Source organism: Onychostoma macrolepis, chromosome 22 (assembly GCF_012432095.1).
Source record: "Onychostoma macrolepis isolate SWU-2019 chromosome 22, ASM1243209v1, whole genome shotgun sequence".
In the NCBI taxonomy this organism is placed as follows: domain Eukaryota; kingdom Metazoa; phylum Chordata; class Actinopteri; order Cypriniformes; family Cyprinidae; genus Onychostoma; species Onychostoma macrolepis.
The window spans coordinates 32,159,717-32,184,483 of NC_081176.1; the positions used below are offsets into that span (position 1 = coordinate 32,159,717).

At 38.2% G+C, this 24,767-nt stretch overlaps 2 protein-coding genes and 1 pseudogene across 2 annotated transcripts in view; 1 reads left to right on the forward strand and 2 right to left on the reverse strand.

Moving 5' to 3' along the window:
* Nucleotides 1-24,767, forward strand: part of LOC131529977 (NACHT, LRR and PYD domains-containing protein 12-like) — a 274,625-nt pseudogene that overhangs the window by 158,533 nt on the left and 91,325 nt on the right.
* The window catches only part of LOC131529982 (NLR family CARD domain-containing protein 3-like), a 257,033-nt gene that overhangs the window by 72,783 nt on the left and 159,483 nt on the right, over nt 1-24,767 (reverse strand). The window lies entirely within an intron of this gene.
* On the reverse strand, nt 921-4,279 carry LOC131529989 (NF-kappa-B-activating protein-like). The gene is made up of 3 exons (XM_058760058.1): nt 4,150-4,279; nt 3,740-3,973; nt 921-1,474 (listed from the first exon to the last, which is right to left on the reverse strand). The coding sequence occupies exons 1-3, from the start codon at nt 4,232-4,234 to the stop codon at nt 1,173-1,175; spliced, it is 621 nt and encodes a 206-aa protein (XP_058616041.1). The 5' UTR covers nt 4,235-4,279; the 3' UTR covers nt 921-1,172.

The following is a 24,767-nucleotide window of genomic DNA, read 5'->3' on the forward strand; positions in this document are numbered from 1 at the left end:
CACTATGACTAGAATTAACGTATAAAACAGACGTCGCAAAAACTTTCATTCTGGCTCCTCAGTGGACGTATTCTGAATGTTCACTATTTATGTAATTTGGACATTAAGGTAACACTTTATTTTGATAGTCCATCTGTTGAGACTATACTAGTTATCAGTAGTCATTTAGTAGCATGTCAACAGTGAATCAGTTGACATTCAACAACATTGTTTCAACAGACAAGTAACAGACATTCAACTAACTGCCAGTAGATTTTAAGATGCATTTCAAATTTTAATCTATTGATTTTACAAAAAGTGCCTGTTGACTGTCTATGTTTTTCGCAACAGATTGTTAACCAATAGTCAGCTAACTTTCTGTAGATTGTGTTACCATCTTCTAAGTTGTCTACCAACTACTCAAAATCAATGTGTCAGTTGAAAGTCTACAGTCATGTCAACTTATAATCAAGACCATATTACATCATTCTTAATCAAGAGTCTCAAACGTATCAGATTAATAAATATTTAACACCTCGTTTTTATCAAAATCACTAGTTTAATATCTGTTGATAGTCAACTAAAGATTAGTTGCATATCTGTTGCTTTTCAACTAATCTAAAGTTTAGGATCAGCAGACTATTAGTAGGCATTCTCAACTAAAGATTTGTAGATATATTTTAGGACCATCCAATTAAAGTGAAAAACCGTTGATAACAGTAGAAAGTCTATAAACTATCAACAGATCACATACAGTCATCCATTAATTATTTGCAACATATTTACCATTTGAAATGAGAAGTCAATACCAGACGATGCAGTACTATAGAATAAACACTATAGACAGGACAGTAGAGAAAATTATTTTATTAACAATATATTTATACAACCCATTGTTCACTAGGGTATCAGATCTAAACAATCTTACTATATGTGGCAAACTTTACATGAATTAATATTATATGAAAAACTACACTGAGAAAAAAAAAGAGAGAGAGAGAAAAAAACATGCTGCACATATGTCTTTACATTGTTGCACATATGGCTTTACCATGTTGTCTTATTGGAGGTGTGGCATAGGGAAAAACCAACTTGAACAACAGCCACCACCATTTCAAATTATGAAAAATAAAACTTACCTAGTTAACAATAATCTACTTAGACTTATCTAGTTAACATCCTGTTGCCTATAGTCAGTCTTTCTTGGCAGAAAAGGGGATGAGCTGTTTGTTGTTTTTCATTTCAATGATCTTTTCTGCCAGTTCACCAACTATTTTTTTCTGACAAAGTTGTGCTAGTTTCAAAAGTGTGTATTTACCCTTGAACTGGTCAAGGACACTTTTGTCTGCTATGTAAATCTCTGCGATTGCTGCCGTGTCTTTCACAGCATTTCTTGAAACGTGAGCTTTCTTGAAAGCTGTGGTCATCCTGAAGCCTCTTTGCACAAGTTTGAGGACCCGTCGATATCTTTTCACCACATCTGGGATTGAGGCAACTGAAAAGAAAACAATGAGAATAAATCACCAACGATTGTTGTGTCTTTTGTGCTGTCATAGTTGCAGGGATGGATAACTTGGATGAAAGTGTGTGTAGCTTATCATTTGATTCAGAACATTTATCGTCATTTATAGTAGGTAGTGTGAGGGCAGTCTGCCAATTAAAGCTGATTATTTGTTCTAAATAAATTCTGGTAAACACTGACGAATAACTTCACCGTAATAGGTAAGTGCATACATAGTGTATCTCTGTTTGCTTCATTCATAACATACACTATATTGCTAAAAGTATTGGGTCACCCCCTTCTAATGAACAGGTTTGACTACTTTAGTAATTTCCATGTGTACAAATCTTAATTTTTAAGCATATAATGATATTCTAGGGAATTGTGTGTTTCTAATTTTAAAGCAACAGTTTGGACAAAACCCTTTTCTATTCTAACATGACAATGTCTCTGTGTATAAGGCAAGGTTCAAAAAGAAATGATTGATTGAGTCAGTGTGGGAGAACTTGACTGGTCTGCAGAAAGCCAAGTCATGATCCAAGCTGAACACCTCTGCTGTGACATTAAATGCAGATCTTGAGTCAAAAACTCTTTACCAAACACCAATGACTTGTACATATGGGTACGGTCATTTTAGACACTTCCAAAACTGTTGCAACAGAGATGGGAATATAATTTTTAAATTAATGAATTATGTTTCCATCTTTGTTGCCACAGTTTTGGAAGTGCCTTTTTCTGTTCTAAAGAAGGGGGTGTCCCAATACTTTTGTCCATATAGTGTATGTACAAGTCATTGGTGTTTAGTGATGAGTTTTAGGCTCAAGGTCTGAATTTACATTTACATTGAATCATTTAGCAGACGCTTTTATCCAAAGCGACGTACAAATGAGAACGATAGAAGCAATCAGACCATCGAGAGTGCAGCAGTATACAAATGCCATGACAAGTCTCAGTTAGTCCAGCACAGTAGACGTAGGTAGGGTTTTTTTTTTTTTTTTTTAAGACAGACAGATATAATAGGCAAGTGTTAGTATTAGTTGGTCAGGTGCAGGCGAAAAAGATGTGTCTTTAGATGATTTTTGAAAATGGCTAAAGAATCAGCTGTTCGAATTGAGATCGGGAGGTCATTCCACCAGAATTTAATGTCACAGCAGAGGTGTTCAGCTTGGATTAGGACTTGGCTTTCTGCAGACCAGTCAAGTTCTTCCACACTGACTAAATCAATCATTTCTTTTTGAACCTTGCCTTATACACAGAGGCATTGTCATGTTAGAGTAGAAAAGGCTCCTGTCTAAACTGTTGCTTTAAAATTAGAAGCACACAATTCCCTACAATATCATTATATGCTTAAACATTAAGATTTGTACTCATGGAAATTACTAAAGTAGTCAAACCTGTTCATTAGAAGGGGGTGCCAATACTTTTGGCAATATAGTGTATGTAAGAAACCTGTAATAAAAATATAAGCTGGATATGGATCATCACTGATTCAAGAAAAACAAACAGCACAGAATTGTGGAGCACTGGCTCTGGCTGTAACAGAACAGTTAAGCTTTAAGTGATAGTTCACCCAAAAATGAAAATTATGTCATTAATAACTCGCCCTCATGTCGTTCCAAACCCGTAAGACCTTCATTCATCTTAGGAAAACAAATTAAGATATTTTTGATTAAATCTGAGAGCTTTCTGACCCTCCATAGACAGCAAGGATCCTAACACAATCAAGGCACAGAAACATAGTACATTTATTTACATTTATGCATTTAGCAGACACTTTTATCCAAAGCAACTTACATTGCATTCAAGTTACAGTTTTTTTTACATTTTATCAGCTCTTGCTTTCCCTGGGAATCGAACCCATGATCTTGGCGTTGCTAGCGCCATGCTCTACTATTTGAGCTACAGGAAAGCACATAGTAAGGACATTGGTGAAACAGTCCATGTGACATCAGTGGTTGACCGTGGTAGGACCAGTGGATGATCAGAAAGCTCTCGGATTTTATCAAAAATATCTTAATTGGTGTCTAACGAAGATCTTACGGGTTTGGAACAACATGAGGGCGAGTAATTAATGGCAGAATTTAAATTTTTGGGTGAACTATCACTTTAGTGTTATGTCATTTAAAAGAGAGATGATAAGAGTGGTGTTGGGGGATAGTGTACATAATGCCTCAAATCCAATAAAAAACACTTAGCTAAAAATAATAACCTAAAATCGTAATACCTAAATAAATACAGCATGTTTTAAGCCTACCATACCTCGCTCTCCTTTTCTGCCTGATTTCTTCGTATTTTTGTTTTCCTTCTTTCTTTTTTTGCTTCTCTTCTTGCCATTCTTCTTTTTACGCTTCTTTTTCTTCTTTTCCTCATCCGACGAGACAGAGGTGGAGCTGGAGTCATCAGAGCTTGAATCGGTGCTACTATCAGTGCTGGAGTCCAACATCATGGCCTGTGGCTCCTCATCTTCAGTGGCTGTAATCTCCATGTTCCCATCTGTGAAATGATGAAACAAACACAAATAAACTTTAAAGTGTGACTTCACCCTCTGGGTAGAAAAATAATATGGAAAGGCTGGCAATAATATTTTTAAACATAGCTAAAATATTGTAGTGATACTGGCAGAATTCTTTTGAAGCCCACACAAGTTCTGGAGAGTCACCTTTACATACCTTGTTCTTGTGCAGACTTATCTTCAAGTTGCTTCTTGAGCAAGCCATTTTCCTCCTCCAGCTCATCCACGCGAGACTGGAGCATCTCAGCCTTCTTTTTCCAGAGAATATGTTGTTTAACAGGCTTGAGACTGTCCATCTTATCAGCTGCGAAATATAGCATGAAAAATTACTAATACATGTCAGAGGGGAAAAAGGTCCAAACCTCGTAAGCACAGAGTCAAAAGCTGTATGCATTATATGACCTTAATTACGTCTCCCGTTAATTATGCTCCCGTGACGCATCGTCCAGCACGAATTTGTCAATTTGCGTCTTTTAATTGACTTTGTATATAATTGCGTCACGCGACATATCAGCTTCATGTAAACCAACGTAACCACGGTTAATTTTCGCAAGGGATATTTTCATGTTATTTTATATATTTTTATTTTACGGTGTGTATTTGTGAGAATGATTAGGCTATACGTTTAGCACACACCATATAATGCTGTGCATTTCAAGGCACTTCAGTAGACCTTTAATGTTACCTATGTTATGTCAATGTTAAAATTATTTTTAATATATCAATAAAAAAGTATGACATGCTTTTACTCTAATCTTTATCACTTTATTAAGATTAAGCAAAACAAAACGACTAATGTTTACTTTCACAAGCCGTCACGTATAGGTTTGTAATAAGCTGTCTCTTGGCATGTAAAAAACACCATTAACACCATTAACGAGCAGACGACACAATTTACAGGCCTGTCACTTGAGGGGGAAAGGCGTAATTATTAATCCCACAGACACTGAACATGATTTCTGCAGCCTCAGTCTAATTAAACTTTATACAGCGGTTTATATTCAAGTTTACAGTATGGCTAGCATGAGCATCATCGACTAGCATGAACGGCAGGCAGTCAAACAAACTAATTAACTTTACTACGGTTAAAGTTTAAAGAATTTGAAAGTGAATACTGTATAGTTGATTGTGTTAAATTTCAAATAACTAAAAGAAAGGTATAACATTTTATCTCAAGGTTTCAACAGTTAACGTTACCTCAGACCGCCTCATGAGACTGCTCCTGAGCTAATTAACCAAACAGGGCATTTATTTATTAAATTAAATTGGAAAACCTACAAAAAAAAACACAAAACACTACTCATCTTTGGTGACATCTAACGTTATATCAGTAAAAACGATGAATACAATTATCTTAACATAATAATTCATGTAGTGCAATAATATGAAAAGTTATCTGGAGACCAGCTGACCACGTCGCTACAACGTTCTTCACGGGACTAACAAGCGACATCTTTTGAGGACGTGCCCACAACGTTTCTGGAACGTTAGCCAAGATTCTAAAAAATGGAACTTTACCACGACGTCCTCACAACGTTCTGTGTTTGCTGGGAGGTGGATACAGGACTTTTTTTTTGTATCAGACTTGAAAAGATAAGAAGCTCACTCTCTGGTTCACTCAAATCCTTTTATTAGACTTGGGATCACTTTTTGGACTATATTAAAGGACTACCCTGTGCACCTGTAACTGGCAACATGTAATGTTTGTCATCTGTTGGAAGGGATTTTTTTGTTATTTACTTATATATATTTGTTTTATTTCCTTTGTTATTGTTTATTTATTTATTTAATTTACTTTTTTTCTGTCCATCCGAGTTGATATGAATGGGGGGAATGTGGAAGGGATTAATAACGGACAATATCCTACTGTTCACCTTGTTATCATTATTTCAATCTGTATTGTCACACAAAATACCAATAACAAAGATTTAAAGTAAAAACCTTTATAACACATGACTATTAATTATTGATTGTAGCTGTTTTTCTCTTTCTCTCTGCAGACTGTGGAACTGCAGTATTGGAGAGGAAGGCTGTGCTGCTCTGAGTTCAGCTGTGAGATCAAACCCCTCACACCTGACAGAACTGAATCTGAGCTGGAATAAACCAGGAGACTCAGGAGCGAAGCTGCTCTCTGCTCTACTGGAGGATCCACACTGTAAACTGAAGACACTACGGTGAGTGTTATTATATTACTGAACACAAGAACTGTGTGAAAATACTGTCAAACTAAAACATTTCATGTTAAAGGGATAGTTCACCCAAAAATTAAAACTCTGTCATCACTTTACTCATCTTCAAGTCATTTCAAAACAGTGTGACTTTCTTCTGTGAAACATAAGAGAAGATATTTTGATAAATGCTTCTTTTTTTTTTTTCACACAATGGAAAGCCGTGAGACCCAAACTTTTTTTTCCAACAACATTCAAAATATCATCTATTGTGTTTCACAGAAGAAAGAAGGTCATACAGGTTAGGAACGACATGCAGGGAAGTAAATTATGACTGTTTTATTTTTGGGTGAACGATTCCTGTAAGAATCAAAATGTAAATGATCAAATACAGTGATTATACTGAATGTGCTGAATGCATCTCTCACTCTTAGATTCATCTTTAATCAAATATAATCAAATATCTCAATTTAAACTAACCAATATTTGTGATTAGTTACTAATTAGAAACACATTCTAAATTTAATGATCACTTAAAAATTGGAGTCAGATTTAAGCACGAGTAGTAGACCTTCACACATTATACCTTCATCCACGCCGCTGGATTCCATCATTGAGCCAATTAATGACCCTCACAAGACTTATATGTCATAGTTATACTATAATGTTACTCTTATTTTAAAATAATTACCCAGGGGCGTAGATCACATGGGGGACGTGTGTCCCCCACCCCCACCCCACTTTTAATATCACATAAATTCGTCCCCCACACTTTTTCGGGGGAGTGTGTTTGCATAGGTTTTCAAGAGCCGGTGTGAATAAATATGTATTTCAATTCAAAGAGACAGGATAGTCTGTGCATGACCTGATGTTTTATTCGAAACCCAGAATGAGGTGAGATGAACATCAAGGAGCGCTAAACACTCCGTGCAGTGTATGTTTCGTTCATACTCGAAGCTGGAGTCGGAAGCTCTCGCACGGAAAAGGAAATCCCTAATATGGACAAAAGCTCCAGCTATCGCTGTATGAAAACGGTTGTTTTCACAGAAAAACTGAAACGTTTGGAAACATGAAGACATTGAACATGCGATTGCGACAATATATGGTTTATTTGTGTGTTTCAAGTCATCTCCAGGTAATAAAGTATATGAACAATGTAGTGCTAATTGACATAGCATTTATTACAGTATATAAATGATTCTGTCTTATTATGTGATAAAGTGTTTATAGTACATAAACAAATCATTATTATTGGTTATTGTCCAGCAGTGTATCTGATTTCTAAGCCAATTAAAAGCTAGAAATAAGAGAAAAATTTAAGTTGCCTATACACTACCAGTCAAACGTTTTTGAAAAGATTGTTAATTTTTTTTTTTTATATATATTTTTTTTTAAGAATTCTCTTCTGCTCACCAATCCTGCATTTATTTGATCCAAAGTACAGCAAAACAGTAACACTTTGAAATATTTTTACTATTTAAAATAACTGTTTTCTATTTGAATATATTTTAAAATGTAATTTATTGTGATTTCAAAGCTAAATTTTTAGCATCATTACTCCAGTCACACAATCCTTCAGAAATCATTCTAATATTCTGATTTGCTGCTCAAAAAAACATTTATTATTACCGTATTGACCCGAATATAAGACAATGTTTTTTTCTTGGAAGTGCATCTGAAAAAATGCGGTCGTCTTATATTCAGGGTCTAGACTTTGACATGTCAATAATACACCCACAACAATAGGTGGCGCCAAAAACACATAAAACGAGTGTGCCATGAAATATGTAATGTAATGTGTGTTTTAAAGATCTTGAGTGAAAACAAAAGAAAAGAAAATGCTTTGTGAGAAGAAAAGAGTCGTGACTGTCATGTTAGCCTGATGGGACCAAACTTCCTCTGTAAGTGATTTTCAAACATAAGACAGTACCCAGATTTGAAGACTACAATACGATTTCACTTCTACTGTTAATAAAATTTTGGTAGGCTAATATGAGATGGATAGCCTAATTGTTATATAATTCAGATGGGCTACCTGTTATTTTTATGGTATATCAAAAAGTGTATATTTTCAATGTCATTGTTGGTACATTTTACCAGTATTTACCATACTTTCAAAAAAAAAAAAAAAAAATTAAAATAGGAAAAATATGCAATATTTAAGAAATAATGTGTTTTACAGAGAGAGAGAAAAAATAAGATTTGGTTTTCAAAAAGTCATTTTCCAAAAGGTACATCTGGAAAAAGGGGGCTCAGGTAGATTGCAACAGTGTATTCTCGATTTAGGGCCGAATAACATTCCAGTTTGTGCTGGTTTTTAATGGTGTTTGTCCAATGGGTGATGTACTTGTCTTTTTCTGTGTTTATAATGTGTGTGGGCCGAATGTGTGTGAGTGTGTGTGTGTGTCCTGAGGCTGACTGATCTCTGTGTGTGTGAGCTCAGTCAGTCTCAGCACCAGCTGATAAGTTTTAATGAAAATGATCTCAAACTTGATTTTTACCGCTATGTTGATATTGTACTCTGCTTTTGCACTTTCTGCAAAAAGTGAGATGTCACGCCAAGGCAAAAGGCAGTAACTTCCACATTATATACAATATTTGGGTGCTGATCACCATTTACAGAATCATTATAGTAACATCTGGATTAAATCTAGTGATCATTGGCTAGGCTATAACATCTAGTAATCTGATTCTTTTTTTTTCTGACCATAACAACCAGACAAAAAGTTAAATGTGAGTGGATACCGTTTTGCAACCAATTTATTTGCAATGTTCGCTAACATTAAAGGATGCAAGACGTAATTAGGCGATTGTTTTTACATTGAACTGAATTAAAATAGCTTAACCTATAAGAAGGACTTGTGGATTGATGTGAAGGCCAGCAGGGATGATGCTCCGAATGATTGTGAATTAAACATCTCCGATGGCGTTCATTGCAATGGATTTTGTCGACTTACAAGAAAAGGAAGGAAAAGGATTTAATTGCGAACAGTTATTGATTTTATGTGTGATACGCAGTCACAGCATTTCAGTCCTCACCTACAGAAGTGTGCAGCCCCAGACTGACAGCTGCACTGAGTGAATAATCTGCATTACAAAAAAAACACTTTAAAGATTATTTACAATTAATTATTGTTGCCAAGTTATCGAATCGTTATTGCTTACAGTGCTTATATGGAGCAGTTTGTTAGATCGCAATCTCTCTAATTTGTTTGTCTATTGAAGTGCCAACAGATATAGAAGTACTAAAAACAAAGTTATAGTGTTTTGTGTTTGCACGGCAGCACTGCTGTCACTGTAGACGGGGGCGTGGTTTCAGCTCAGCTTCACCCACGTCCCGCCTTTTTGCCCATTTTCGATTATCCGGGAGTGACACGCTGCCAAGATGGTTTAACAACATATTAATATGTGTATGTATGTGGGTATGTTAGAATTATTGTAATTACTATAATTATGACTTATTAAACCAAGATGGCAGTGGTCAGCTCCGCCCACTTTAGGCTTCAAAAACGCTTTACAGAAACCTACGAGTGATGTCACGGACACTACGTCCATTTTTTTTACAGTCTATGGTCCCAACACAGTAATAATCTCTCCTGTGTATGTTTTCAGCGTGACTCTAGTGATCTCCAGTGACTCTGTTGAGAACACAGCTTGGACTTGTTTCTCAGATATGATACTCACAGTCTGTGTTAAACCGACTGCTGTAGCGTATATATCCAGCTTAGGCGTGTACTCCCTTTATTTTTAATTTGTATATACACTGTTTGAATGACAGCTTGGTAAATCTGTTGGCGATCAAATATTCACCTACCAGCACACACACAAACACACACAGAGAGAGCTACCAGCACACACACACACACACACACACACACAGAGGCTACCAGCACACACACACACACACACACACACAGAGGCTACCAGCACACACACACACACACACACACACACACAGAGAGGCTACCAGCACACACACACACACACACACAAACACACACACACAGAGGCTACCAGCACACACACACACACACAGAGAGAGCTACCAGCACACACACACACACACACACACAGAGCACTTATCAGAACTTCAAGGCCACTTTGCCTTCGTTACACACACACTATGAAGTCATCATCTTAGAGAGTAGAAGTACAGCACAAAGCAGGATTCTTTAATATCTCATAAGCGCACATAAGGTTACACATTTCACTCTTGCCATAACTTGATTAATAGTCAAACAAGAAATAATGTAATAATATAATTAATATCAATATGAAGGATATGGCAGCTCGGCATCCACTCCTTCAGTCCCCCGTTTTAGACCAATGTGGGGTCCCATCCCACGTCTGGTCTACTAAATGAGGTCATGCTAATAACGCAGGCTGTTGGTCAACTTAAGCAGGTGCATATACTTAACATCTCTGGTACTGTCTGACATTTGTAGTAATAAACACATTCTTCCGTACAAAATACTTCCCATATACATTCATCAACTTACTTAATCCCACTATTTCTGCACTTGCACTAGTCTTTCTTCACATAAAAATTTATGCCTTTTCCAGTGAATCATTCTATTTGTCCCTCTAACTGGAAAAGTGTCCTCCATCCATATATGCTTTCATCAACACACCTTTTGTAAATACCTCTCTTCCTAATACAGCTACTTCACACCGACCTTCTAAAACAAAACCTTTAGCCAACAGCCTTAAAACTAAAATTGCATATTCATTAACCAGATTTAACAAATCATTAAAGTATTATGAAAGAAAAACCATGTGCACAATAAGTAATTCATTTTTATGACCCTTTAGATAGAAATGTGCCTTGTTTCTTTTTACATATCTTATACAGACATTGCTTCTAACATAAATACATTGGTTTTACAAAAACTATTATTTCCAATCTATTATATAGTGCAAGAAGAGGGATTGTAACTCCACTCATTCATTCCCCATTTGAAACCATGTTGTGGTTAAAAACAAAATGGTAGTCTTAATAAAAATAAACAAACCAAAACTAAGTAAGACCAAGATTCAGCCATCTTTAAAAATAGGAATAAAAGTAATCATAATCATTATTTCCTCGAAAACCTAGAACAGTTCCTAGTTTATTACTTGATAGCTCTTTTATAAAGTTTTACTTTCCCCACGGATCCATTTGCAGTCATCACAGTCCATATGCTATGTAAACATAAATTACATAAACCTAAACTTGTCAATGTTAAGAACATTTGGTCAAAATGACATTAAGTACTGAAGTGTATAACTTAAAAAAAATACAACTTACTTGTTCACTTATTGTCATGCATGTATTTTTATATCATGACATTACTGTTAATCATACTCAGTGCCTTATTATTATTATTATTTATTTATTTTTATTTTTTAATGCAAATCTTCTCAATCTGTCTTGTCAGTTAGAAATGCTTACAGGTCAGATATCTGATCAAAGTCTTAAAACCCTTCAATCACATGTCTTTTGGCAGTGATACTTCTCAAATCAAAAATGTTATAAACTGAACAATAGCCGACTGATTTCACAATATTATTGCTCAGATCTAAATTGTCAAATATTCATTAAAGCGACATCCTCAGTTTTTGTAAATTTGTTTTGAAACAGTATAAATTATCAAAAAGCCCTGTCAGTGTTCACAATAATATTAATTTAATTGGACTTGACATGTGTTCATAAACAGCTCCGTAGATCTTATTCCAATTTTTTTATTTTAAACATTAACTTCAGCTGCTGTATTTCCTTTAATTAAAACCTCTTGTTATTGTCTTCCTCCATCAACGGGTTAGCCAGCAGATCCAAAAGTTTTTGTTAAATTATCTCCATTCTACATAACCCAAACTATTACATCACTCAGATCTTGAGGACACACACAGACAGCCTTATAGCTGCTTTGCCTTTAACACATATTACATGAACTGTGCTCACTCCTTTGTCTTCCCAGCAGCCTTTCTTTATGTGAGGGTGCTCTCTGGATAATTTTGTTAGTGACTTAGCCAATGTGTCACTGTTTCTCTGCCGTCGGGTCTAAAATATTTACCTTTACCATTCGAATAACAAAGTGTTAACTTGTTTAAATTTAGACCCTCAGTTGAATTTAGGCATGGATTTTTAATCCATTATAGTTAAGTTAAGTCGTGACGTATTGTCAAGTATGGTGACCCATACTCGAAATGGTGCTCTGCATTTAACCAAGTGCACACACACAGCAGTGAGTAGTGAACACACACACACCCGGAGCAGTGGGCAGCCTTACTCCAGTGCCCGGGGAGCAATTAGGGGTTCGGTGCCTTGCTCAAGGGCACCTTAGTCATGGTATCAAAGGTGGAGAGAGTGCTGTTCATTCACAATCCCCACCTTCAATTCCTGCAGGTGCAGGAATCGAACCAGCAACCTTCAGGTTACAAGCCCGACTCCCTAACCATTAGGCCACGACTACCCACGACTTATGGACGGCAATCTTAAATTTCACAAATCCACACTCTTAAACATATTAATCCAGAGAGTGATTCAAATCAGCATTATTAAGGCCAAAAGAAGTCATTATTACCAGTAGCAGACAGAGCTGGATAACCAATCCAGTTAAAGCTCGTCCCATGTTCTGTATTCTCTTTTCATCAGATTTTATAAGAATTATTGACTTCTGTAAAGTATGCCATTTCGCTTAACCCATCTGTAATGATAAAACACTCATTCCAGAGGTTAGTGACACAATATACACAAAACACAAACAGAATTATCCCCCAAAATATAGAGTAGTCATCCTCACACTCGCACATACTAGACACATGAATATCGAAGCAGCTTATATATATTCAAGGTTTGCTTTTGGTGTTAAATCAGAAGGATTTAAACGTAACATTTTTCTGTCAGTTTTACCTAGTTTCTACCTAGTCTCAAAGTTTGCCTGTTCATTAATGATTTTTATTTTGAGAAAAATCAGCTGGGCTTTTTTTTTTTTTTCGTCTTAAAATCATTGCTTTGTTTTGGTTACTCTTGCTCAGCATGCCGACAAGAGAAGCAGAGCACCATCCCTGCCTCCGCTCCAGCAGTCTCTCTCTTACTGTGCAAATTATCATTTGACAGTCTCACCAATCTTTAACTTAGACTATAATATCAAATTCATTACAACATATAACCCTTAATCATTCAAATAGGTTAAAAATGTCAAAGTTTCTATATCTCAAATCTCAATTTAGACTGTTTAAATACATAATGCTAGGAGCATTTCTTAAAATTATTTTTATCTTAAATGCTTAATTCCCTTAACCTTTGTTATCCAAACGATCTCTTGAATCAGCACCAGCAGTCTTCATTTTTAGCCACCACCATGCCTTGTAACCATCTTATGCCATGCATGAGTAAAAACTATGATATAGACATACTAGTTCAATATCATCTCAGCCTCATAAGAAATTGTGTCTCAAAATAATGGCTGCCATCACATGGTCTCAGATGGTTCTTGAAGGCCCATTGCCATTAACTCTTTATAAAGAAGCTCCTTTTCCTCAGGGTGTTATCCCCTGGCATAGTTGCATCAAGTTGTGGATGCTTGTCACAATGAAAAACAAGCCGTGAAGGAATGCGGTTGTTGGTGATCAGGTCTGGAGGAGCTCACTTTTTTTTGAGGCAGATTGCTTGTGGCAGAACGGAAGTCGATCGCCACGTGATTGTTTACGTTTCTGGTTAAAACAGATAATTAGGGACCAGTTATTTAAGGAGGGTTAAGATCTGGTTCACGCATGACGGAAGTGTGAGAAGTCTAGCGGCTGCGGGGATGTGACGAGGTGGGAGTAGCGCGTGCTACGGTGCGACGAGTGAGTCTGTTTGGAAGTAGGAGTGACGTGAAGGACGAAAACAGTGGCCTGCAGGGGTAACTAGTACTTACCTGGATTTTTGGATGTCATGTCAGGTGTGTGGTGGGGTTTGTTGTGACGCAAACTCTTTATTTTGGTTGCTGGCAGAAGTGCGTGTCCTGGACTATGCCTCTTTACCAGTCTTCTAGTTCGTGGTGTGAACGAAGATTCTGTTGTCCATCTGTACTCTTAATGCTCCAAGCTGAAGACCAGCTGCACACGGTATAAGTGAAATGTATACACACGCCATGTACTCTTTCTAAAAAACCGCTGACGCACACACTACACACACGCTATGCACGTCATTCAAACAACCCCGTTATACACTTGTGTATATTTGTTTTGTATAATTTTTTTCTTTGTTTGTGGAAAATAGAAATTGAGTTGTAAATTCTAAATAATTAAGGGTTTGCTCTGATTAAGTTATTTTCTTTTTTTCTTACGTTTGGGCTGTAGGGAGGGCTTCATTGTATTCGAAACTTAAGGTTTCACGGAAGCGAAATCGGCATTGAGGAAACGGCACTGCATCAACCGTATTCAAGTCGGGTTTCTGAAAATTAGTCTTTTCCCCTCAGACTTTACTCTTCTTTTTCGTTGTTTTTTTTATTGCTCTTCTGCTTCCCTGATGTATATGGTGGGGTTAAGTGAACTGTAAATTTGACTCCAAGCATCCTGAATGTATTGGACCATTGTGTTGTATTTCACACGTGTTTCTTTCGCTGTGTAATAAATTTGCATATGCAGTGTATTGTATGTCTAGTTTGATTCATTTTCCCTTTAAGACTTCTTTATGTACTTTGGTGGTTTTAATGAGTTATCCGGAGTTTATTTATTGACAGGTTTTAAATCCTGTCTGGCGCCCGAACAAAAGTAATGAGTAAATGTTTTTTTAATACTCTCTGGGCCACCACCGTTACAGAATTGGCGCCCGAACAGGGACTATGAACTAAAATTAAACAGACATCCTAAGCAATTGACATGAAAAGGAGAGAGAGTCTGTTATTTTTGAAGTGTTGAGGGGAATGAATCAAATTAAGTTTTGTAAATTAAACATGTGTATTGAATTTTAAACTGCGGAAAATTCCTTTCTTTCCATGATCTGCACTGTTTGTGGTCCCCAAATGAATGGTGAATTTGAAATGATTTCTTGAATAATGTTTCCTGTGAATGTGAACTCTGCAGTTAAAAAATTGTGCAACTGAGTTTCAATGCTTTGGGGGGAGAAAAAAAAATGCTTCAAAGTGGTTGAGTATGCATGTGTAAAATTGAACCGCTAAAATTTGGTGATTTACCATTTGTTGCCTGTTTACCATCTGTTGCCTGTTAGATTTAAGGTGCATTGTCGATTTTGTTAGTTTATAATTGAATATTTTGTAACTTTTATTTTGTTCAAGTTTATTATTTTTGCCCGTTTGTTATTTTGAACCCAAAAAAAAAAAAAAAAAAAAAAAAGAGAGACCATTGATCATTTACTGATTTTTATTTTTTACCTCCATATACCGACATGTCCATTAATACATCTTCCCCCTCAACATTTGTAGAGATGGAAGTACCTGAAGTGGAAACTCCTAGCTGGCAGCCACCAGTCCCTATTATCTCACAGGCATATTTCCCAAATTCCGATCAAATATTGCAACCTGGAACCCAAGTGCAGTTTGTGTCATCCGTTCTGTCTGGCAGTACTCCAGTGCAAAATCTCACCTGGGATCCGAATGTAAGTTCCATGCAGATTTGTTCCACTCCCGAATCGTCTTCATCTGTGGGGCAACAGGAGTTACCACGTGAGTTACAAACCCCTGGAAAAGGAACCCAACAACTGATGAAACAAGTACAAGGTGATTTGGATCTGTTAAAGCAATTTATCCAGCGACAGGAGACCACCGTTTCAGAACTCACTCAAGAGGTAAAAGATAAGTTTGTTCAGCATTCAACTCAAGTGTCAACGGCAGTAGTTACAATGGAGGACAACCAGAAACAGTTATTCAAGTGTATTGCTGACAACCAACAAAAGATGGAGGCAGAGATGGACCAATGGACTAAAGTCACAAAACGTTTGATCACAGAGGAATTAAACCAAAGTAGGGCTACTTTTGTGTCTGAAGTGCGTTTCCTTATCCAGCAGTTTCAAGCAGAGGTTCAACAGGATTTTAGAGTCACTTCTCAGAGTCTGGAAGACAGTCAAGAGCAGCTTACAAAAGAGTTTCATCAATGCAAAATCCAAATGGATGACTTGTGTAGTAACGTTCAGAAGTTTAATTCAGACTTGTCTAAAGATCTTCAAACACAGATAAAAGAGTTGACAACTTCTCAATCACAACCAGTAACTACCTCTTCTATCAGTGTGCAAGCCTCCTCAGGCCCAGTACTTTCTAGCACAGATATATCTCCTTCTATAACTAAAAGTGATCATTTAAGACTTACCTTTCCCACATTTGGAAAATCAACTGATGATACAGACCCATTGAACTATCTGATGCGATGTCAAGATTTTCTGGCATTGCATCCTTTAGCAGATGTGGATCTTTTAGCTACATTCCGCACAGTCTTGTATGGAACTGCTCGTGACTGGTGGGAAGTTGCACGTACCTCCGTATTCACCTGGGCTGAATTTGAGGCCGTTTTTCTCTCTGCGTTTCTTTCTGAAGACTACGAAGATGAGTTGGCGGAAAGGGTGAGAACAAGAACTCAAGGAAAGAATGAACCCATTAGAGACTTTGCTTTTTGTTACAGAGCTTTGTGCAAGAGATGGAAATCAAACTTGACTGAAAGTGAAATAGTAAAGATGATTTTGAAAAATATTAAACCTCACCTTGCCAGTCAGCTCCGCAGCAGAGTATTCACTGTAGAGGAGTTGGTGAAGCTAGGACATCAATTGGAGAAGGATTATGAGCAACAACAACGGTATGAAAGCAGTTTATCTTATAAACAGCAATCTGTGTCATCACGAGCACCTGAAACCCAGAAATTGGACAAGGCTTCAGTTCAATGCTGGCGTTGCAAAGGACATCATTCCCCAGGAAATTGTCCACGGTACACCTCATCTTTTAACAAACCATTTCCACCAATGCAATCTTCTCAAAGTAAGAGGGCTCAATCACATTCATTGAATCAGAATTCTGCAGGTTTACCCACCAACAATGCCGTCTCCGCTATCAAGACTGCATCCTCTCTTAAAACGAAACATTCCACAAATGGTATTCAAGGCACAGTACCCCAACAACTGGTCATTCCAATTAACCTTGGTGCCTGGAAAGGAAAGGCCATTCTTGACACAGGAGCCAGTTACACCTCCTGCATGAGAGTTTGTGGAAGGAACTTTTCCTGCCAGAGAGTCTTCAACCATGGACGTATGGACCCCTCTACTTGGCAAATGGTCAAGGTGAAGTTCCCCTGGGATGGATTAATTTTTTGATAACCCTGCATGATCAGAGTTTTCCAACACGTGCAGTAGTACTTACCTCAACGTCGTTGACCTATACAGTTGTCTTGGGTTTGGATTTTATTTTTTTGAGTGGAATTCAACTTAATATTGCTGAGGGAAAATATTTCTTTAAGAGTGCTCCTGGAACTGAATATCATTTCCAACCGGGATCTGCTAGCATTCCTGTAAATAGAACACAGAATTCATTGAGCACCAAGCAGTTTATCAGATCTCCACAAAATCTGACACTTTTAAGTGCTGTTCCTCCACCTTTACCTACAATAGTGTCAAGGGAAATTGTTTCCACACTTGCTGAGGATCAAGTTTTGATTGACAAACTGGTCAACGAAGCTTACTTACTGCTCGACGAAGACAACCAGCTTCGACAGATCATGGAATCCTACCCCACTGTATGCACTCGTCGGCCAGGACGAACTAATGTTTTGGAACATTGTCTGTACATTCATCAGCAAGTACCTATTAAACAGCGTGCATATCGACTTTCACCTATCAAACAAACTATAGTTAAAGAGCAAATTCAAGACATGTTGAATGCTGGTATCATTGAACCTTCATATTCTGCATGGGCATCACCAGTCGTCCTAGTACCTAAAAAGGACGGTAGTCTCAGGTTCTGTGTTGACTATCGGAAAGTCAATGCCATCACTGAAAGTGATGCCTATCCACTACCAAACATCACAGAAATTCTTGAGTCCCTCTCTGGTGCAACCATATTTTCCACTTTGGATCTTAACAGTGGGTATTGGCAAGTTCCGATGGATCCGGGAAGTAAACAGAAGACCGCTTTCATTACATCAGGTGGGCTATACCAATTTAATGTTATGCCTTTTGGACTTAAAAATGCCCCAGCAACGTTCCAAAGACTCATGGAAATAGTCCTAAGGGAATTGCTGGGAGGTATATGTTTCGTCTATATTGACGACATCATCATTTATTCTCCCACGCTGGAACAACACTTTACGGACATTCAGGTAATCTTGCAAAAGTTGCAATCAGCTGGTTTAACCCTGAACCTGAAAAAATGCAAACTGTGTCTTCGTGAGATTTCCTTCTTGGGTCATGTTGTCAACAGTCAAGGAGTGACTGCTGATCCAAGTAAAGTAAAGGCCATTCATACTTACCCAGTTCCCGAAAATCTTAAGGAAGTCCAACGATTTCTGGGATTAGCTGGATGGTATCATCGATTCGTGCCAAACTTCTCTCAGATTGCTGAACCACTCAATGCTCTGAAGAAGAAAAACAAGTCATTTCAGTGGACACATCAATGTCAACAAGCCTTTGACCACTTGAAAGCTTTTCTTTCATCACCACCAATTCTGGGGCATCCACAGTTGGAGTTGCCATTCACTGTATATACTGATGCAAGTGACACTGGATTGGGCGCTGTCCTGACTCAACGAAAAGAACAAGGTTGTGAACAGGTGATTGCTTATGCCAGTCGTAGCTTGAACAAAGCAGAAATGAATTACTCCACTACAGAAAAAGAGTGTCTTGCTGTAGTGTGGGCTCTTGAGAAGTGGCAACACTATTTGGAACATCGACTGTTCACTGTCATCACAGATCATTCTTCTTTGCAGTGGGTAATGAATTCCACCAAAACGACCAGTAGACTCATTCGATGGGCACTTCGATTACAGAGATTTGATTTTGTGTTGGAATATCGGAAAGGAATGTTGAATGTTGCTCCTGATGCTCTTTCTCGAGTGCCTCACTTACCTGAGTGTTATATGTACACTAAGTCGGAGGATTCAGAGTTCCCGATTTCTCCTGAAACTATATGGAGTGAACAACATGGTGATCTTGAAGTCACTAAGATTTTTCAGTTTTTGGCAGAGCATCAAACACCTGAAAGCGAACAGTACACAGTAATTGAAGATAAGTTGCATTACATCACTCACCTGTCAGAGGGTAAGATCCGGTATCGGGTAGTGATTCCTCGGAGTCTGGTGTCCACCCTTCTTCAGTATTACCATTCCAGTCCGTTGAGTGGTCATCTTGGTATCTTCAAAACCTACAAAAGAGTCCAAGATGTTGCATATTGGCAAGGTATGTGGACTGACGTAAAAAGATATGTCAAGAACTGAATAAAATGTCAAACTATTAAGAGTGACAATAGAAAGCCTGCCGGTAAAATGCAACCCATTATCACGTCAAGGCCGAGTGAGATGCTTGGAGTAGATATTATGGGACCCTTACCAAAAAGTTCCAAACAACATGAATACCTGCTCGTCTTTGTAGACTACTTTACCCGTTGGGTAGAGCTGTTTCCTTTGAGACATGCCACAGCATCAGCCATCGCTGAAATCCTGAGGAAAGAAATCCTTACCAGGTGGGGCGTGCCTGATTTTATTTTGTCTGACAGAGGAACTCAATTTGTCTCCACTTTATTCACGGAACTATGTGAGAAATGGAGTGTGACACACAAGTTAACAACCGCCTACCATCCACAAACTAACATGACTGAAAGGGTCAACCGCACCCTGAAGTCTATGATATCTGCCTTTGTGGAAGACAATCACAAAAGTTGGGATCATCAATTATCAGAGTTCCGTTTTGCACTTAATAGTGCAGTTCAGGAATCTATCGGAATGACACCTGCTGAGCTCCATCTAGGTAGAAAACTTCACAGCCCTTTGGATAAACTGTTGCATGGAAGCAATCTCTTACCGTCTGGATCTTCATATAATGTTGTACATGAGTTGACACAGCTTCAAAAGAATGCCAAAGAAAACTGTAAAAGAGCACAAACAAGGCAGTTGAGAAGTTATGATAAAAACCGACGGGAAGTGGAATTTAAAGAGAAAGATCGTGTATGGATTCGAAACTTTCCTCAGTCAAGTGCTAAACGCAACTTCAGTGCAAAGTTGGCACCGAAATGGAAAGGTCCGTATCGCATTATCCAGCAGTTGGGCCCAATAAATTATAGAGTTGCCCTGGAGTCCACAGGAGAGGATGTGCGTAATGTGCATGTATGTAATTTGAAACCTTGTTTTCCTACTGCGGAGGAATTAGAGTCCCGCAGTCAGAAGAAACTACAGGAGCTCTTCCAGGAAACCTCTGATGAGGAAGAAGATTTCTTGGGGTTTTAACTTACAAGTTCAACAACTAGGAGTTGTTGTTTTTTTTCATGGAGGGGGGAGTGTGGCAGAACGGAAGTCGATCGCCACGTGATTGTTTACGTTTCTGGTTAAAACGGATAATTAGGGACCAGTTATTTAAGGAGGGTTAAGATCTGGTTCACGCATGACGGAAGTGTGAGAAGTCTAGCGGCTGCGGGGATGTGACGAGGTGGGAGTAGCGCGTGCTACGGTGCGGCAGTGAGTCTGTTTGGAAGTAGGAGTGACGTGAAGGACGAAAACAGTGGCCTGCAGGGGTAACTAGTACTTACCTGGATTTTTGGATGTCATGTCAGGTGTGTGGTGGGGTTTGTTGTGATGCAAACTCTTTCTTTTGGTTGCTGGCAGAAGTGCGTGTCCTGGACTATGCCTCATTACCAGTCTTCTAGTTCGTGGTGTGAACGAAGATTCTGTTGTCCATCTGTACTCTTAATGCTCCAAGCTGAAGACCAGCTGCACACGGTATAAGTGAAATGTATACACACGCCATGTACTCTTTCTAAAAACCGCTGACGCACACACTACACACACGCTATGCACGTCATTCAAACAACCCCGTTATACACTTGTGTATATTTGTTTTGTATAATTTTTTCTTTGTTTGTGGAAAATGGAAATTGAGTTGTAAATTCTAAATAATTAAGGGTTTGCTCTGATTAAGTTATTTTCTTTTTTCTTACGTTTGGGCTGTAGGGAGGGCTTCATTGTATTTGAAACTTAAGGTTTCACGGAAGCGAAATCGGCATTGAGGAAACGGCACTGCATCAACCTTATTTAAGTCGGGTTTCTGAAAATTAGTCTTTTCCCTCAGACTTTACTCTTCTTTTTCGTTGTTTTTTATTGCTCTTCTGCTTCCTGATGTATATGGTGGGGTTAAGTGAAATGTAACCTTGACTCAAGGCATCTTGAATGTATGGACCATTGTGTTGTATTTCACACGTGTTTCTTTCGCTGTGTAATAAATTTGCATATGCAGTGTATTGTATGTCTAGTTTGATTCATTTTCCTTTAAGACTTCTTTATGTACTTTGGTGGTTTTAATGAGTTATCCGGAGTTTATTTATTGACAGGTTTTAAATCCTGTCTGGCGCCCGAACAAAAGTAATGAGTAAATGTTTTTTTAATACTCTCTGGGCCACCACCGTTACATGCTGTAACTTCTTACAGTTCCCCTCTTAACGATGCTCTAGGCCTATCAAGCATCCGCTCAACTCCCCTACCATCTCACATATAGCACCTCCCTTCGGGGCAGGTGCCCAGTGGCGGTGACCCCCTGCCTTAGGTTGTCCCCTATTGGCCAGAAGAGGATCTTACCCGTCATTGAGAAATCACCTCATGCACACTGGTAACCGCTCTTTCCCTTTGCAACATCCTCGACAGTTTTCTTCCAGAATCTGGTATTTTCCGCAGCTTAGGAAAGGTGCACTCAAGAACCATGAGAGCCATTGACAGCACCTACTAGTATTAAAACATTGAGACAGGTTAATCATACTAATATTTAATCACTAAAATCAATTGGATAACTTCAAGCCATCATGCTGAGATTACTCAGTGAATTTATTTTTCACACCCGTCCATTCCATGTAATTTTCTGTTACTTCTATAGCTAGCATGCTTTCTTCAAAGTTAACTTTGAAACCCCCCGTTTATGTTACTTGTTTACAACATTATCAGCTCATCACTTTTCACTGGAAATGGGCATTTGGCTATGATGCTGAGTGGCTAAATTTTTACAATCCGACAGTAAAATTACTCTTTTGCCCAAACATCAATAAATATAGAAATTACAAATTTTTCACTCAGAACATGTTTCTGTTACTTTTACAGCCTGAACCAGAGTCATGGTGGGGGCCAGCATGAGATAAAAACAACTGTTTCATTGCAGTCAAACGCAATCTTATCTTCTGAAGCAAAACATAAGCTTCTAAGTTTTTCCTAAATGCTGCTGCCAATTTTTGTTTCTACACAGTCTTTTAATCAACCCAGAATTCTGTTCAGTATATTATTAGAGAATCAGATTAAATTATCAATCATTTACTTCTGGGATTATTTTTAACAAATCGCCATTTTACACATCTGAAGATAGGCACATGCATTTAGAAATTTGTATCTTTCTGGTTCTCTCTTTGTTTAAAGCCAGTCAAGTTTTTGTTTTAACTTTCCAATCAGAATCAAAGCCCAGACTCATCATTCTTTCAATGAATTCAGAGAACATTTTTAAGGTCAGAGCTTCAGAGCCGAGCTGTTTACAGCATTTGCTCTCTTCCGTTTCATTATTTCTATCAGGGCTGAGCAAGTTACCTAATTTTTCAGCCATAATTCTAGCACAGTTGAAAACCAAAACAGATTATAGCAGCAAGAGATTGAGGCGGCGATCTTACCAATAGCACTTGACTTCTGCGTGATGAAACTGCAAAGTATATTCCAGAATTTCCATATCCAATTAGGGTCTTGAAAACAAAATTTTAGCTCTTTCGGGGTTGTTCCTGATGCATCCCAGATCAATCAATCCTTGCCGTGACTTATATATATATGGATATGAGTATTTATTCTTCAACTATTATTATTTTTAACACTAATTTTGGTTACTCTTTTCCCTAACCAACTGACCTGACCTGATCGCTAAACTCGGGGCGCCCCTGTCTGAGACGGAAGCAATAGAGAGTTGGTTGAGCGATTTACGACTAGAACCCCCCTTCTAGCGTCTTACATTCTCTCGGTATTTCATATACCTTCACACAAATGCCCTATCTGGTTTTACGGCTCTCAATGCCACAAATGCACTATTTGCCTTTACAGCTCTCAGTGCCACACAAATAGAGAAAGCGTTTTGTCCACCCCCGGACTGTACCTTTTCCCCTCACGGAAAGTACTTCAAATTGTGGTGCACACCTCTCAACTCCAAGTCTACTTCTAAGACCTAAAAGTGTGCACCCGTACACCTTTTCTACATACACAAGGTAACTTAGCATTACAGGTGTACCTCATTCTATGAACCAGTTTACTCAAAACAAATTCATACAAAAGTCTGGTGTCCCTCACTCACGTCTGAGTGAGTATCGCTCTCCCTTCTCCCACACTCCCTCCGCCACAGACAGTCCCTAACCAAGAATAATTTTTAAAGATAAATATCTTTCTTTTCTACCTTTCTTTCTTTCATTGATTGATCAGGGATGTCACTGAAAAACGATTGCCCGCATTCTCCACCATTACTGTAGGGGAATTTACAGTAAAGACCCTCGGACCAGGTGTGTTGAAGAAAGACCAGAAGTCAAGAGATTCAATCAAAAATGAAGAAAATTTACTGAAGACAGTTTGCAGTTTCATCAGCAGAAGTCAGCTTCAAGACTCACAATCGAGTTTGTAGGCCGCTCTGCGTACAATTCAAAAACACCAGTAATTATACCCTAACAGAGGTTGCTAATTGCGTCAATGCAAGTCATCAAAATTCTGATAGGTTCTAAAACCTAGATAAACTTAGACAATCTCCACATATGGACGTAAACTCTTCAAACATATCTCCATCAGATTGGGCAGACGTCTTCCGGACACCTATTTTTGGTCAGGATGGCGGAAGCTGACAGAGACAGTCTTCTAACACACAGAGAGAGAGCTACCAGCACACACACACACACACACACACACACAGAGCACTTATCAGAACTTCAAGGCCGCCGAGCCCTAGCTAGAATTTTATCAGTATGGTTCGTTACACACACAATATGAAGTCATCATCTTAGAGAGTAGAAGTACAGCATAAAGCAGGATTCTTTAATATCTCATAAGCGCACATAAGGCTACACATTTCACTCTTGCCATAACTTGATTAGTAGTCAAACAAGAAATAATGTAATAATATAATTAATATCAATATGAAGGATATGGCAGCTCGGCATCCACTCCTTCAATCTGGAGAGAGCAGCAGGTGTAGTGAAGACAGACAGTGCTGTGTTCTCGTGGAGCCTGTGGTGTCCTGCAGTATTCCTCTCTCAGAGACTCCATGAGGCCTGATGCATACGCTGGAGAAGCAAACACAAGTTTAGATCACATTCACTGCTGACCAGGCTTCTCCACTTGGCCTCCATCACATGGAATAATAAATTCACCCCTACCGTTTTTATTACAGTATGTTTTGTGTTTAGGTTTTAATACTCTATTATCTATTAAATTTAGCAATTAA

What these genes read in the sequence shown, in the direction of transcription:
- LOC131529989 (XM_058760058.1), bottom strand. Translation starts at nt 4,234, where the DNA reads ATGCTCCAGTCTCGCGTGGATGAGCTGGAGGAGGAAAATGGCTTGCTC. An exon ending in TAAGTCTGCACAAGAACAAG is followed by an intron (nt 3,974 to 4,149) that starts GTATGTAAAGGT and finishes ATCATTTCACAG; the next exon opens with ATGGGAACATGGAGATTACA. An exon ending in AGGCAGAAAAGGAGAGCGAG is followed by an intron (nt 1,475 to 3,739) that starts GTATGGTAGGCT and finishes TTTTCTTTTCAG; the next exon opens with TTGCCTCAATCCCAGATGTG.